The sequence below is a fragment of the Portunus trituberculatus genome, chromosome 12 (genome assembly GCF_017591435.1).
Source record: "Portunus trituberculatus isolate SZX2019 chromosome 12, ASM1759143v1, whole genome shotgun sequence".
NCBI classification, from domain to species: Eukaryota; Metazoa; Arthropoda; class Malacostraca; order Decapoda; family Portunidae; genus Portunus; species Portunus trituberculatus.
In genome coordinates this window covers 13,678,493-13,691,153 of record NC_059266.1, presented here as the reverse complement: position 1 = coordinate 13,691,153, position 12,661 = coordinate 13,678,493, and the positions used below count along the sequence as shown (strand labels likewise).

The window sequence follows — 12,661 nt, the reverse complement described above, 5'->3', positions numbered from 1 at the left end:
TTAAATTCCCACGCCCATTTCTATAGTACGCCACGAACCAACGAGGAGGCGGGATCTGGCGGACCTCAGGAACTGAATTCTCTAAATAGTTTTCAAAAACATTTCGGAGGTAATCCATGTCACTGTCTGAAATATTACGTGACTGGAGAAATTAAGTTTTAAAGCCAGGGCCAGCAAGGGGCAGAGATGCAACATTTTCATAAGCCAGACGGGCTTCATCACATGACATAAACGTCATATAGCAGCGGTTAGAAGGAAAGTCTTTATCATAAACCAGTCGAATGCGAACAACCATGCCATACACCTTGAGAAGTGAGTGGAAGGCGTGATAGGAAAATGATGGATTAACATATGCAGCAGAAACGCGACCCTCAGAAGAACAACTCCCAGAACAGGAGACTGCTGTGGGAGGCCCTTATGGAGGGGAATCCTCCTTCCCACTCAGACCTGAAGATGACGTCTCGTGGGCCAGGTCAGCAAAAGTAACACAAAATATTAGCTCCAGGGGCAAGGGAAACCATCTACTGGGACGACAATGGGAGGGAGCACTGGTTGCCGTGGACGGGATACCTCGTCCCCATGTGGGGTACCCCTTCCACGGCAGCCAGCACTCCCTCCCATTGTAGTCCCAGTAGGTGGTTTCCTTGCGCCTGGGGCCATTTTTGTGTAACTTTGTATATATGGTAAAACACAAAATACTGTCAGGTTCTCGTGAGGTGGCTGACCTGGCCCGCGAGACGTCATCTTCAGGTCTGAGTGGAAGAAAAATTCCACTACACAAGAGCGTCCCGCAGCAGTCTCCTGTTCTGGGAGTTCTTCTGAGGACGTATTCTGCTGCATATGACTCCCTTGTGATGGTAAATGTTAACCCATCATTTTCTTATCACGTCTTGCACTCACTTCTCAAGGTGTATGGCACCGTGGTTCGCATTTAACTTGTTTATGATAAGGATCTTTCCATCTAACCGCTGCTATGTGACTTTTCTGTCATGTGATGAAGCCCGTCTGGCTTATGAACATGTAGCATCTCTGCCCTTGCTGGCTCTGGCTTTAAACAGAACTTCTCCACTCTCGCAATATTTCGGACAGTGACACGGACTACATCCCAAATCTTTTGACCACCATTCTGAGAATTCAGTTCCTGAAGTCCGCCAGATCCCGCCTCCACGTTGGTTTGTGGCCTACTACAGAAATGGGCGCGGAATTTCATCCATGCCTCCCGGTACCTTGTCCAAAGAGATCGGCACGATTCCTGAGGGAAACCTCAAGAAATACGGAAGGGGTGCTTGTGCGAGCGAAAGATATCACGCAGGCAAGGATGTTGAAACATCTACCATGTCCTTCTGACAGCATGTTTGAGACTATTAAGGCACATCCCACCTTTAATTACAGTAAAGGTTGTGTGTACAGTCAGGATCTTTATGAATTTCCTGATGAGGAAATACTGGCAATGTGTCCTACCTCAGTCCAAAAGGTGACTAAGATGAGGAACTCCTCCAACATGGTCCTTCTCACCTTTTTTGGTTCCACCCTTCCTGACCGTGTTAATATCGGACCTATTAATCTTAGGGTGAGGCGTTTTGTTTCTCGCCCCTTCAGTGTTTCTCATGTTATTCATACGGTCACGGTAAAAGCTCCTGCAAGGAGGCTTCCCGATGTGGTAATTGCTCTGCACTAGACTCACATTCTGAGGAGCATTGCAATGCTGCTGCTTATTGTTTTCATTGCCGTGATGCTCACCAAGTACGTTCCAGGCAATGCCCTAGGTATCGCCTGGAACAGGATATTTTACAGTCAGTTTAGGTAGCACCCGCCGTGAACTCCTTTACCGCCAGAAGGACGGTACTGGTGCGACATCTTATGCTTCATTGGCCGCTCGCTCTTCAGCCGATTCTGCCGGTCTGAAGACAACTCCTGCTACCTCTCGCTCTGTTGAGGCGTGTAGTTCTGTTCATCTGGCTAACAGGTTTGCCGTTTTGTCCAATGACTCGGACAATACGGACTTGACCAAAGTAACTCATGTAGTAGATGTCCATTTTCCACCCGCATCTCCTAAGCCTTTGAAGGGCCTGACCAAACGGCACCGTGGCTCTGCAGAGTCGATCGATTTAGCTCAGCCTAAACAATCTAAGGTTTCTCCCGGTGCACATGATCGTGAGTCCTCCAGGGACCGTTCTGCAATGGTAGCGCCAGTTGTTTCTGTCCAGCCTTCTGTGACGCCTCCGTCTCAGATCGGACTTCTTGTGATGAGGACGGTCTTAGCATGGAGACGTCCGATGATATTGTCACAGCCGTCCCTCGTGGACCCGCTGCAAAAAGTGCAGTCCAGCCCGATCCTCGTTTTCCGATGACCGGTAGGAGTGATGATGGTTCGCATCACTCACCGGTAGGCCGAAAGGCTGCGGTCCAACGACCCGGTACACCTCAACTCCCGGTGTCTTCTCGTCGGTTGATTATTTCTGGTCAGGTGAGTCACGGGCAGCCCCTTCAAAAGGCTCGCCCGTCCACTGCACCTAAATAGTCATCTTCAAGCTTCTACAGTGGAACTGTAGAGGCCTTCGCGCCTCGTGGGGGGAACTCCGAGCTTTGCTGTCGGAGTTCTCTCCAGCCTGTGTACCTCTACAAGAGACTATGCTAGGTGATAGTACTTATTCTAGTCCTCCTGGCTATCGTGCCTTTTTTAGCACTCCTTTCCCTGACTAGGGCCACCACGGTGGCACAGCTATTCTTGTCCGTCAGGATATACCTGTTATCCCGTTATTATCCCGTCTTAATGGGACGACTGTACACCATTTGCAGTTTATATCTCCCTCCTCGGCTTCCTGTCTCCTGGGGTGAACTTGACGGCCTGGTGCGTCAGCTGACTACGCCTTTTCTTTTGTTGGGAGATTTTAACGGCCGTCACCCGTTGTGGGATGAAGGTACTAGTAATCCTCGTTGGGTTTTAATCGGTTCTTTTATTGAGGATGAGGATTGAGGTTTTAAATTCTGGGATGTTACACATTTCCACAGTCCTACTGGGACTTTTACAGCTATCGATCTTTCTCTGTATACATCTAATTCTTTCCTTGATTTTAATTGGCGGTCCTACCGGATTTACACGGTAGTGACCACTTTCCGATTTTATTACAATCTGTGAACTGAGCCACAGTCCCGGCCCCACGCTGGGTTTTAGACAAGGCAGATTGGCCTCGATTCACAGACCTTAGCTCTTTATCCGTCCGTTGGCTGACTTTTCTACTTGTGCTGAGGCTGTTGATTATTTTACTGATTTTTTACTTTCAGTAGCGCTTCAGACAATCCCCAGGACGTCAGGTCGCTTTACTAAGCGTCCCGTTCCTTGGTGGAACACAGCATGCACTGAAGCGGTGAAAGAGAAACGGGCAGCTTTCTCTCGTCTCCGGCGACATCGTGGGGACCCGCAGTGTCTGGACGTTTTTCGGCGCTGCCGAGCTCGGGCCCGCCGCGCTTTGAAAGAAGCACAAAGAGTCTCTTGGAAAGTTTATGTCTCTTCCGTTACCGACCGCACTCCTCTTACGGATGTCTTTAACAAAGTCCGCCGAATTGCTGGGAAGTATTCTGCTCCTTCCCACCAGTTTTATTGTCTTCTGGGCGAACGGTGGCAGACCCTAGGACTGTCGCCGACCTCTTCGCAGAGCACTTTGCCAGTGTTTCCCGGAGGTATTCTGCAGCCCCCGGGCGCACGTCACCGCCAGAGAATAGAATCTCTCGGCATAAATTTTTCTTCCACAGGAGGGGAGTCTTATAATGTCTTCTCTGCCTCCGAGTTGCGGACTGCTTTGTCCCAGTGTCATGACTCTTCTCCTGGCCCAGATGATATTCCTTATGCCTTCTTGCGCCACATGTCTGACAGTGCTTTTAACTTTTTATTAAATCTTTATAATATGATTTGGCTTACCGGTGACTTTACAACTTCTTGGGCTGTGGCAGTGGTTCTCCCATTTCCGAAGCTTGGGAAAGATAATCTTCAGACTACGAACTATCGTCCTATATCGTTGACGTCCTGCATTTGTAAAGTATTAGAAAAGATGGTTATTGTAAGACTCATGTGGTACCTGTCCTCGGTACATTACGGCTACGGAAAGATGAGGTCTACTACTGATGCCCTTTTATCCCTAGAGTCTTCTATTTGTGAGGCCTTCGCTATCACCACCATCAAGTAACAGTGTTTTTTGACCTGGAGAAGTTTTTATCCAGACGTCTTTTGCGGGTTCGAGTGGAGAGTGTTCTCTCCGATGCTACTGCTCTAAATGACGGTGTCCCACAGGGAAGTATTCTTAGCGTTACACTATTTGCAGTCGCAATAAATGGTGTTATAGATACTCTACCAGGTGGCGTTCACAGCTCTTTATGTGTGGACGACTTGTGCATCTCCTTTGCTGCTGCTAGGATGTCACTGATTGAGCGAAAGCTTCAACTGGCAATCAATCGAATATCCAGTTGGGCCAACATAAATGGTTTTCGTTTCTCCACCTCAAAGACCGTGTTTATGCATTTTTGTCGTAATCGTGGCGTTCATCCAGATCCCGATTTATATTTAGCCAATAGACGCATCTCATGTATGGAGGCCACTCGATATATTGGCCTATTGTTTAACAACCGTCTTATTTGGGTTCCCCATTTCCGTTCTCTTAAAGCGTCCTGTAGGACGACACTATCCCTTCTTCGGATTTTAAGTTACACCCCTTGGGGTGCGGACAGGGACACGTTGCTGCTGCTTCACCCTACATTCATACTTCCGAAGCTAGAATAAGGCTCTGAGATCTACTCATCCGGAACGGATGCACGACTTCGCACGCTTGACCCCATGCATCATGCTGGGGTCCGCTTGGCTACGGGTGCATTTCGGACATCTCCAATACCTAGCCTTCTAGTGGATGCTGGTTTCTGGCCGCTCGACCTTCGGCGCCAGTGTTCGATGCTCCGGTGTTGGTTTCGCACTCACCGTCTTCCCGACTCTGTCCCTGGTCTGTCAATGTTGCGGGATTCGCGTTCGCAGGCATATGTCACTCGACCGAGTCTACATAAACCTTTTGGCCTTCGTGTAGCAAACCTCATGTTGGATTTGTCCATCGACCCCACTCCTGTCTACTCTTTCCGGCTCCCACGAGTTGGTTCTTGGCAGCTTCCGGTTGTTTCAATATGCCCTCCTGCCATGGATGGCAAGAAGGATTTTCTGCTAGCTCTGTCCCACACATGGTTTTTAGAACACTTTTTTATCCATACTGATGACAGCCCCGTTTTTACTGATGGTTCCAAATCCGACGCAGGCGTTGGGTTTAGTGTGGTTTTCCCATCTTTTTATCGGTCTGGCAGCCTTCCTTCGGTAGGCTCCGTCTTTACTGCGAAGCTGTCTGCCATAGTCCTAGCTTTACAGATTATTTTTACACTCCCGGTTTCGTCTTTTACAATTTTTAGTGACTGTTGCAGTGCTCTTACTGCTCTCTTTTCTTTTATTTCCCTTCACCCTTTGGTTTTATCAGCCCTGGAGTGGCTATATCTTCTTACCAAACGAGGATATCGTGTTGGGTTCTGTTGGGTCCCTGGTCACGTAGGTGTTCCAGGGAATGAACACGCAGACCGCCTCGCTAAAGAGGCAACAAGTCGCGCTCCATCTCCTTCCCCTGTTCCGTTTCGAGCTGTATTTCATGCAATTCGTGTTGTTACGTTCACCGGTTAAACTGGTAAGATTGGCATCGGAAAGCCGGTGAACAATAACAATAAAAAAAAAACCACTGCAGGTTCAACTGGTGAGGAAATGCAAAAGGGGGTCACTTTAAAAAGCTATTTTAATAACCCATAATGAAATTGACACATATATAACAAGAAACATGAAACACAGATATATAACATGAAACACAGGAAAATGACATACACATATACATATAACACAGTAATAAATACAACAATAAAGAACCCAACTTAATACTTAACAATAATCCTAATCCTATATGGAGGCAATGTGGAAAACATGGACGAGGGGAAGTGATACTTATGCGGTGTCGCAGTGGTGAAATGCTGGGTGATGTTTGATCCCACGGTAGACCCAAGAGGCGTTGTGTTCACTGGTTGAGGCTTGGATCTCAACTGCCAATCCAGAAAGCCAAGAGCTGGCTCAACACTTTCGGTTGAGTCGAAAGGGGCCGCGTGAATCCAACTTCGGGACAGTAGCGGGGCTTCATGAAACGGTGACGTGGAAGGTTCACGAGACGGTGACGTGGAAGGGGAGGCGGAGAGGTGGCGAACGAGGTAACAAGCGGAGGAGGTGATGGTAGTAATGCATGTTACGGGCGGGCCGTAACATTTCCTCCCCCCTAAGACCTCCGTAATGGGCTCATGAAGGAGGTGAGACGGGAGATCTTGATAAGGCGTCGGCAATGATGTTGTCCACCCCCTTGATAAGGTGGACTTCCAAGTTGAAGGGTTGAGTTAACAAGGCCCACCCTAAGAATGCGTTGGTTTCGGTTCCTCATGGCGTGAAGGAAGGCCACTGTTACGGGCGGGCCGTAACAGTGTGGCGATTGCAGCAATTTGGCAGAGGAGATGGCTAACGGGGATCGCAACCTCGAAAACGGGAGATTACTACTTCCACACTCCCTCAGTGGACTTACACCCATGTCCGGGATCACCGTGCACAGACTTTATTGGCGCGACTTCATATAGGTCACACGTACCTTACACAAAGGTACCTCCTGACCAGGGACCCTTAACCTTACTGTGATGACTGTTTGGTGCCGCTCACCGTGCGGCACCTGTTGGTGGAGTGTGCTAGTTTGATCGAGTTACGACACCGTTACCTCTACCGCTATCGCGGTAGGGATAGCGCTGTCTACTATCTCTCAAAGGTCCTTGGACCAGCTTCTCTGGCCCCTGGCCATGACGTTTTTAGCTTTCTAGGAGAAGGGGGCCTCCTCCCAAATTTGTAAATTTTATTTCTTATGTATTTTAATGTTTTATTTAATTTTATTGTAGTCTTAGTTTTTAGTTAACTTTAGTTATATTTTTTTTTTAACTACTTTTAGTTTTCTTTAAACTATAGTTGCAGCGCCATATGACCCCAGCTGTTGCGGCGCCTAAGGCAAATCCATCCATCCATCCATCGTCCCCATGCGGACCAATCATTTTAAAAAAAGGCCCCACATGATGCAGAAAGTTTGTCAACGACAGAGCATCCCAGCCTGGACACCCAACCATCCAGCACAGGACGGCCCCTATTGGGCGATCCCTCTAGCGGGTGGCTCCGCTTGTCCACTGGCAGCCTACGTAGGAACCATTTAGTATGGCCCCTCACTAGCGACCGTACTAGCATGGGTAGCCCTCTCCCCCTCGAAAGGGCAGAGCAGGGGCCTAGCTCGCCAGGTCACAGGGGCACGCAAGCCCCCCCACCACGACAAGGCGGTTCCCATCGGGGGGGTGGGATTCCCGGGAATGAACACGCAGATCGCCTCGCTAAAGAGGCAGCAAGTCGCGCTCCATCTCCTGCCCCTGTTCCGTTTCGAGATGTATTATACTGTATTCGTGTGGTGGTTGCAGCAGTTTGGCAGAGGAGATGGCTAACGGGGGTCGCAACCTCGAAAATGGGAGAGATCACTACTTCCACTCTCTCTCAGTGGACATACTCCCATGTCCGGGATCGCCGTGCACAGACTTTATTGGCGCGACTGCGTATAGGTCACACGTACCTTACACAAAGGTACCTGTTGACCAGGGACCCTCAACCTTACTGTGATGACTGCCTGGTGCCACTTACGGTTCGGCACCTGGTTTTCGAGTGCCCCAGTTTGACTACCTCTACCGCTGTCGCGGTAGAGATAGCGGTGTCTATTATATGTCAAAGGTCCTTGGACCAGAGTGCCTGGCCCAAGGCCATGACGTTTTTAGGTTTTTTGGAGAAGCTGGCCTTCTCCCAAAGCTGTGAATTTTATTTTATTTTACTGTATGTATTTTAATGTTTTATTTAATTTTATTGTAAATTGTATTTGTTCTTTTTTTTAGTTTCCTTTGATTTTATTGTTTTAGTTTTTAGTTATTCTATATATTTTTTTTTTTTAAGTCTTTTCGACTTCATTAAAATTTTGTTGCGGCGCCAAATGACCTCCGCTGTTGCGGCGCCTAGATTCAAACCCATCCATCCATCCACATGTAATAGTAATTGAGGCAGCTGTACAAACATAATATATTGTTGTTGTCGTTAGTGGTGGTCCTACAGGTAGTGGTAACGCTGTTACTGGTGTTAGACATTTCGTTAGTCATCGAATAAAGCTACATATCATAATAAAAAAATCAGCAACATTCAGCATCTCTCACCCAATACTTAGTGCATGTTACAGCTAAGAAGGCGGGCAAATTAACCTTCTAAAGAAAAATTGTAAGGCCTAAGATAAGTCTCAAGGAATATCCCAAAGTCACCTCCCCTCATTCTTGTCAGATGCCTACATCATAAGTGCAATATGAGAAATATGAAGATACAAGAAATAAAGATATATGGAAGTATGATAGTTCGCCAGTATGCGGTGTGTAGTCGTATCCAGCCATAAAAGAGTTTAGGAAGGGCAGGAAGGTCAACAGGAAACATTTAATGACCCAGGTCAGTTGACCCAGGGCAGCCCGAGCAGATATATATCGCCCAGGTCATGTAAACATCCGGTGGTAGTGTTGTCGTCTTGGATGTTGTTCATACCACACGTGGAGTTCATTTGAGCTTGTACTTGATTGGTGAATGGTACATTCTGAGGGGCGTGTTGTGTGGGTCAAGACACGCCCCCATAAGTTCCTGAAGGGAAATTGTAGAGGATTTGAGGCAGAGAGAGAGGAGAGAGGAAGCAGAGAGGACAACCGAGGCTCTAAGCGAGCCACCCTCGGCTGCATAGCTGAGGGCGGCGTTTTGTACTTCATATATAACCAGTAAGTGGAGCTTATAAGTTGCAATGCAGTCTTGAGGTAAATTAGAATGGAGGAAGAAACATGATAGGAGGTTTAGGTATTATATGGTATTAGTTTATTATGGTTTATGTGGTTGTACTTTGGTTCATAATGACGTCGTTACATACTTGCGTTTTCATCTATGAGTAAGGGAATTTGTATACGGCTACCTACGTATGTGCATGTGTGTTGCTCTGACGAATAAGTTACATAACATATTTTCTAGTGTGTAATTGTGTACGAAGTTAACGTGGTTCCATGTATGGGTACCAAGAGAAAGAGATTACTTGTGGGAAGTCACTTGTGTGGAAATATCAATATTTGTCATTATATTTCGGTGGTGTTACGTTGTCATTTTTGTTGAACGGAGTCTGGTAATTATATGTGTATGGTAATATATTTGGTGGTACGTCATGTGGTTGCTTGCATTCATGTACCAAGTAAAGGTCATCCTTATATACGGGTAGCTGGGAAAAAGGGGTAATATTGTACGCACTACGTATGAGATTTACGGATAAATAAAGCACCGTGTTCAGATGTTGTAATACGTTATGAAGATATAGTGGATGATGTTTGAAGTGAAATCCGTTTTGATGCGAAAATACGTAAAAGATTAATGTAATTCTTAAGGATGTTTGTAAGAGAAATTGTAATAATTGCAGTGGAGAAGGCAACAGAAAGAGTTGTGATTGTCACTTGTCGGCGCCGTATCGAACACCTTATGTATAGATATTATGTTTGTTAATTAAAGATAGAAAAAACCTTTATAGCCAGTAGCTAGACAATTTGTGCAACGTCGTGCAACAGCTCGGATCACGACATTCTTAATAGAGCATATCCTTTAAAAACATGATATTTTTTTCAGAGAGAGAGAGAGAGAGAGAGAGTGTGTGTGTGTGTGTGTGTGTAATTCACTGTTTGATCTGCTGCAGTCTCTGACGAGACAGCCAGACGTTACCCTACGGAACGAGCTCACAGCTCATTATTTCCGATCTTCGGATAGGCCTGAGACCAGGCACACACCACACACCGGGACAACAAGGTCACAACTCCTCGATTTACATCCCGGACCTACTCACTGCTAGGTGAACAGGGGCTACACGTGAAAGGAGACACACCCAAATATCTCCACCCGGCCGGGGAATCGAACCCCGGTCCTCTGGCTTGTGAAGCCAGCGCTCTAACTACTGAGCTACCGGGCCGTGTGTGTGTGTGTGTGTGTGTGTGTGTGTGTACAGGGCCTAAGATAAGACTGCAGGAATAATCCGGTCTCCTCCCTCCACACTCCTTTCTTCTCACAACCTTCGCAGCCTTTACGTAATTTGCAGAACTTGTTGCGTATAAAAGAGAGTGGCCTTCTCTGTCTAAGAGGAACGGTGAATGTTGCTGGCTGCGTCCAGAGACCAGTTCTCCAACATGGGCATGGGCAGCGTATGGCTTGGCGTGGTGCTGGTGGTTACGATGACGGGGATGGCGTCCTGGGCGGCTACAGTTCCAGGCTGGAGGCGCTCTGAGGTTGTGGATCACAACCATAGATCTGTAATACCCTGCATAAACCCAGGCAAGAAGAGAGAGAGAGAGAGAGAGAGAGAGAGAGAGAGAGAGAGAGAGAGAGAGAGAGAGAGAGAGAGAGAGAATTAAACATTGAAATAACAGATCGGTTATGTACCTACTTAAATGAAATACGAGATTATATCACGCTGTTCCTAAATTTCTTCACACTATTATGATATACATTGTTTTATGATGAAACACTCTGACAACAGATACAATTATCAATTATATTATATATACATCTCTTCCTTTTGAGATAAAAATAGAAAAAAAAATAAAGATATAGAAATTAGAAATATAAATACATAACAGCATCATAATGTTATCACCGGGTTGCTATTGAATGTTAATCTATTACATAATTTATCTTTATCTATAAAAGAAATAAAGATAATGACAATACTACTGCTGATAGTAATTGTGTTGGAGGGAGATAGTAAATGAGGCTGCCGTCGTCGTCGTTGTCGTAGATGTAGTAGTAATAATATTATCATCATTAGTATTATAGTCTGACCAGCCTTAATTTACGGCCGTGGGGGTCGGCGAGCGTCTCTGTACAGTGTTGCCACGTTTTCACTATTGTTGTCTGTTACTCTCTCTCTCTCTCTCTCTCTCTCTCTCTCTCTCTCTCTCTCTCTCTCTCTCTCTATATATATATATATATATATATATATATATATATATATATATATATATATATATATATATATATATATATATATATATATATATATATATATATATATATATATATATATGTAAGTGAGTGGCACGTCCCCACCACAATGTGTCAAAGCCACCAGCTGGGTGTGGAAGAGTTACCGCTCGCAAGTGAATAATGCTTTTTTTTTTTTTCATTTAGGTATTGGCATATACCTACTATTTTGTAAAAATAGAAAAAACACATTAGCTTGGCTTACGAATTATGAATGCGAGTATGGTTGGTGCACCCTTGAAATTACTGTAAAAGCCAGTAAATGTGAGCATTTTATCTTATAATTATAGCAACTTCTCGTACTACAAGGTGAGGCTGTTCGGCCTGGCCAGGCTGGTTTCATCAGTATTGCCGCCAATCACAAGACTTCTACTATTTTTTTTTTTTTTTACTTTGGATAATAGATTATTTCTTTTTTCCATGCTCATTATCTTATATCTGTAACACTGATATTATTACACACCCTAAACATACGCTAAGTACCATTATAAGTTACTACAGTTGATATCAGCAACACTGTTGAATATGTATGCCATGGTTGTATGGTACTATATAGTTTTTTTATACATATGATGGTTACTGTTGATTCAGCCATCTATATACAGAAGTCGAAATTTTATACATCTGAATTGATGGCATTTGCGATGCCTTGTACACCAATAACTTCCATTTCACATCGGATTTTTGGAAAACGTGGCAAAACTGTAGAGCTACCCTCGCCCCACCACAGCCGTAAATTAAGCCCGGTGTCACATACCAAAGTGTGGCCCGTGACTAAGTGTTCAGTTGCGTCTTCTGCGCATGCGCGGCCTGGGAGCAGACGACAGTCACATTATGGCATGCCTATAGCTGTGACAGAGTGTGACTCGTGATATTGTGTGAATCAAAAAAATTGATTTTTTTTTTTAAATATCACAGCAGCCATTGACTTTCATCTTGTATCAGTGGAAAGACTAGGGCCTCAATAAGTAAGAAAAAGAACCAAAGAGCATATATATCACTTATTTGTTTGATATGGCTGGCCTAATATATGCTGTGACTGAAAACAGTGTTAATATAGCTCATTTTGCAATAATACACCAGACATGGACCTTGAAATGTATGTCAGTGGAAAGATTGGTGGCTCGTTATATAATACACGCAAGCATAAGGCAGAAATATCACACACTATCATTGGCTGGCCTGAAACCGTGTGTGGCTCAAAATAAAATGTTTATGTAGGTCATTTTTCAGTAATACACAAGACTTGAGCCTTGAAATGTGTGCCATTGGAAAGAATAGTGCCTCATGATATAAAAAAGATAACTGTAAAATAGAAATATCACACTCTGTATCATATGGGTGGCCAAAAATAGTGTGTAGGTCAAAATAAAGTGTTTTTGTAGTTCATTGTTTAATAATAGACAAGACTTGAACCTTGAAATGTGTGTGAGTAGAAAGATTACTGTC

At 45.2% G+C, this 12,661-nt stretch overlaps 1 protein-coding gene across 1 annotated transcript in view; it reads left to right on the top strand.

The window, feature by feature from the left end:
* The first annotated feature begins 10,262 nt into the window (after positions 1 to 10,262).
* The window catches only part of LOC123502604 (pancreatic triacylglycerol lipase-like), a 94,391-nt gene continuing 91,992 nt past the window's right edge, over positions 10,263 to 12,661 (top strand). Inside the window, exon 1 of the mRNA XM_045251768.1 lies at positions 10,263 to 10,504. Coding sequence (XP_045107703.1) covers positions 10,324 to 10,504 — 181 coding nt within the window. The 5' untranslated portion in view covers positions 10,263 to 10,323. The remainder of the gene's footprint in view (positions 10,505 to 12,661) is intronic.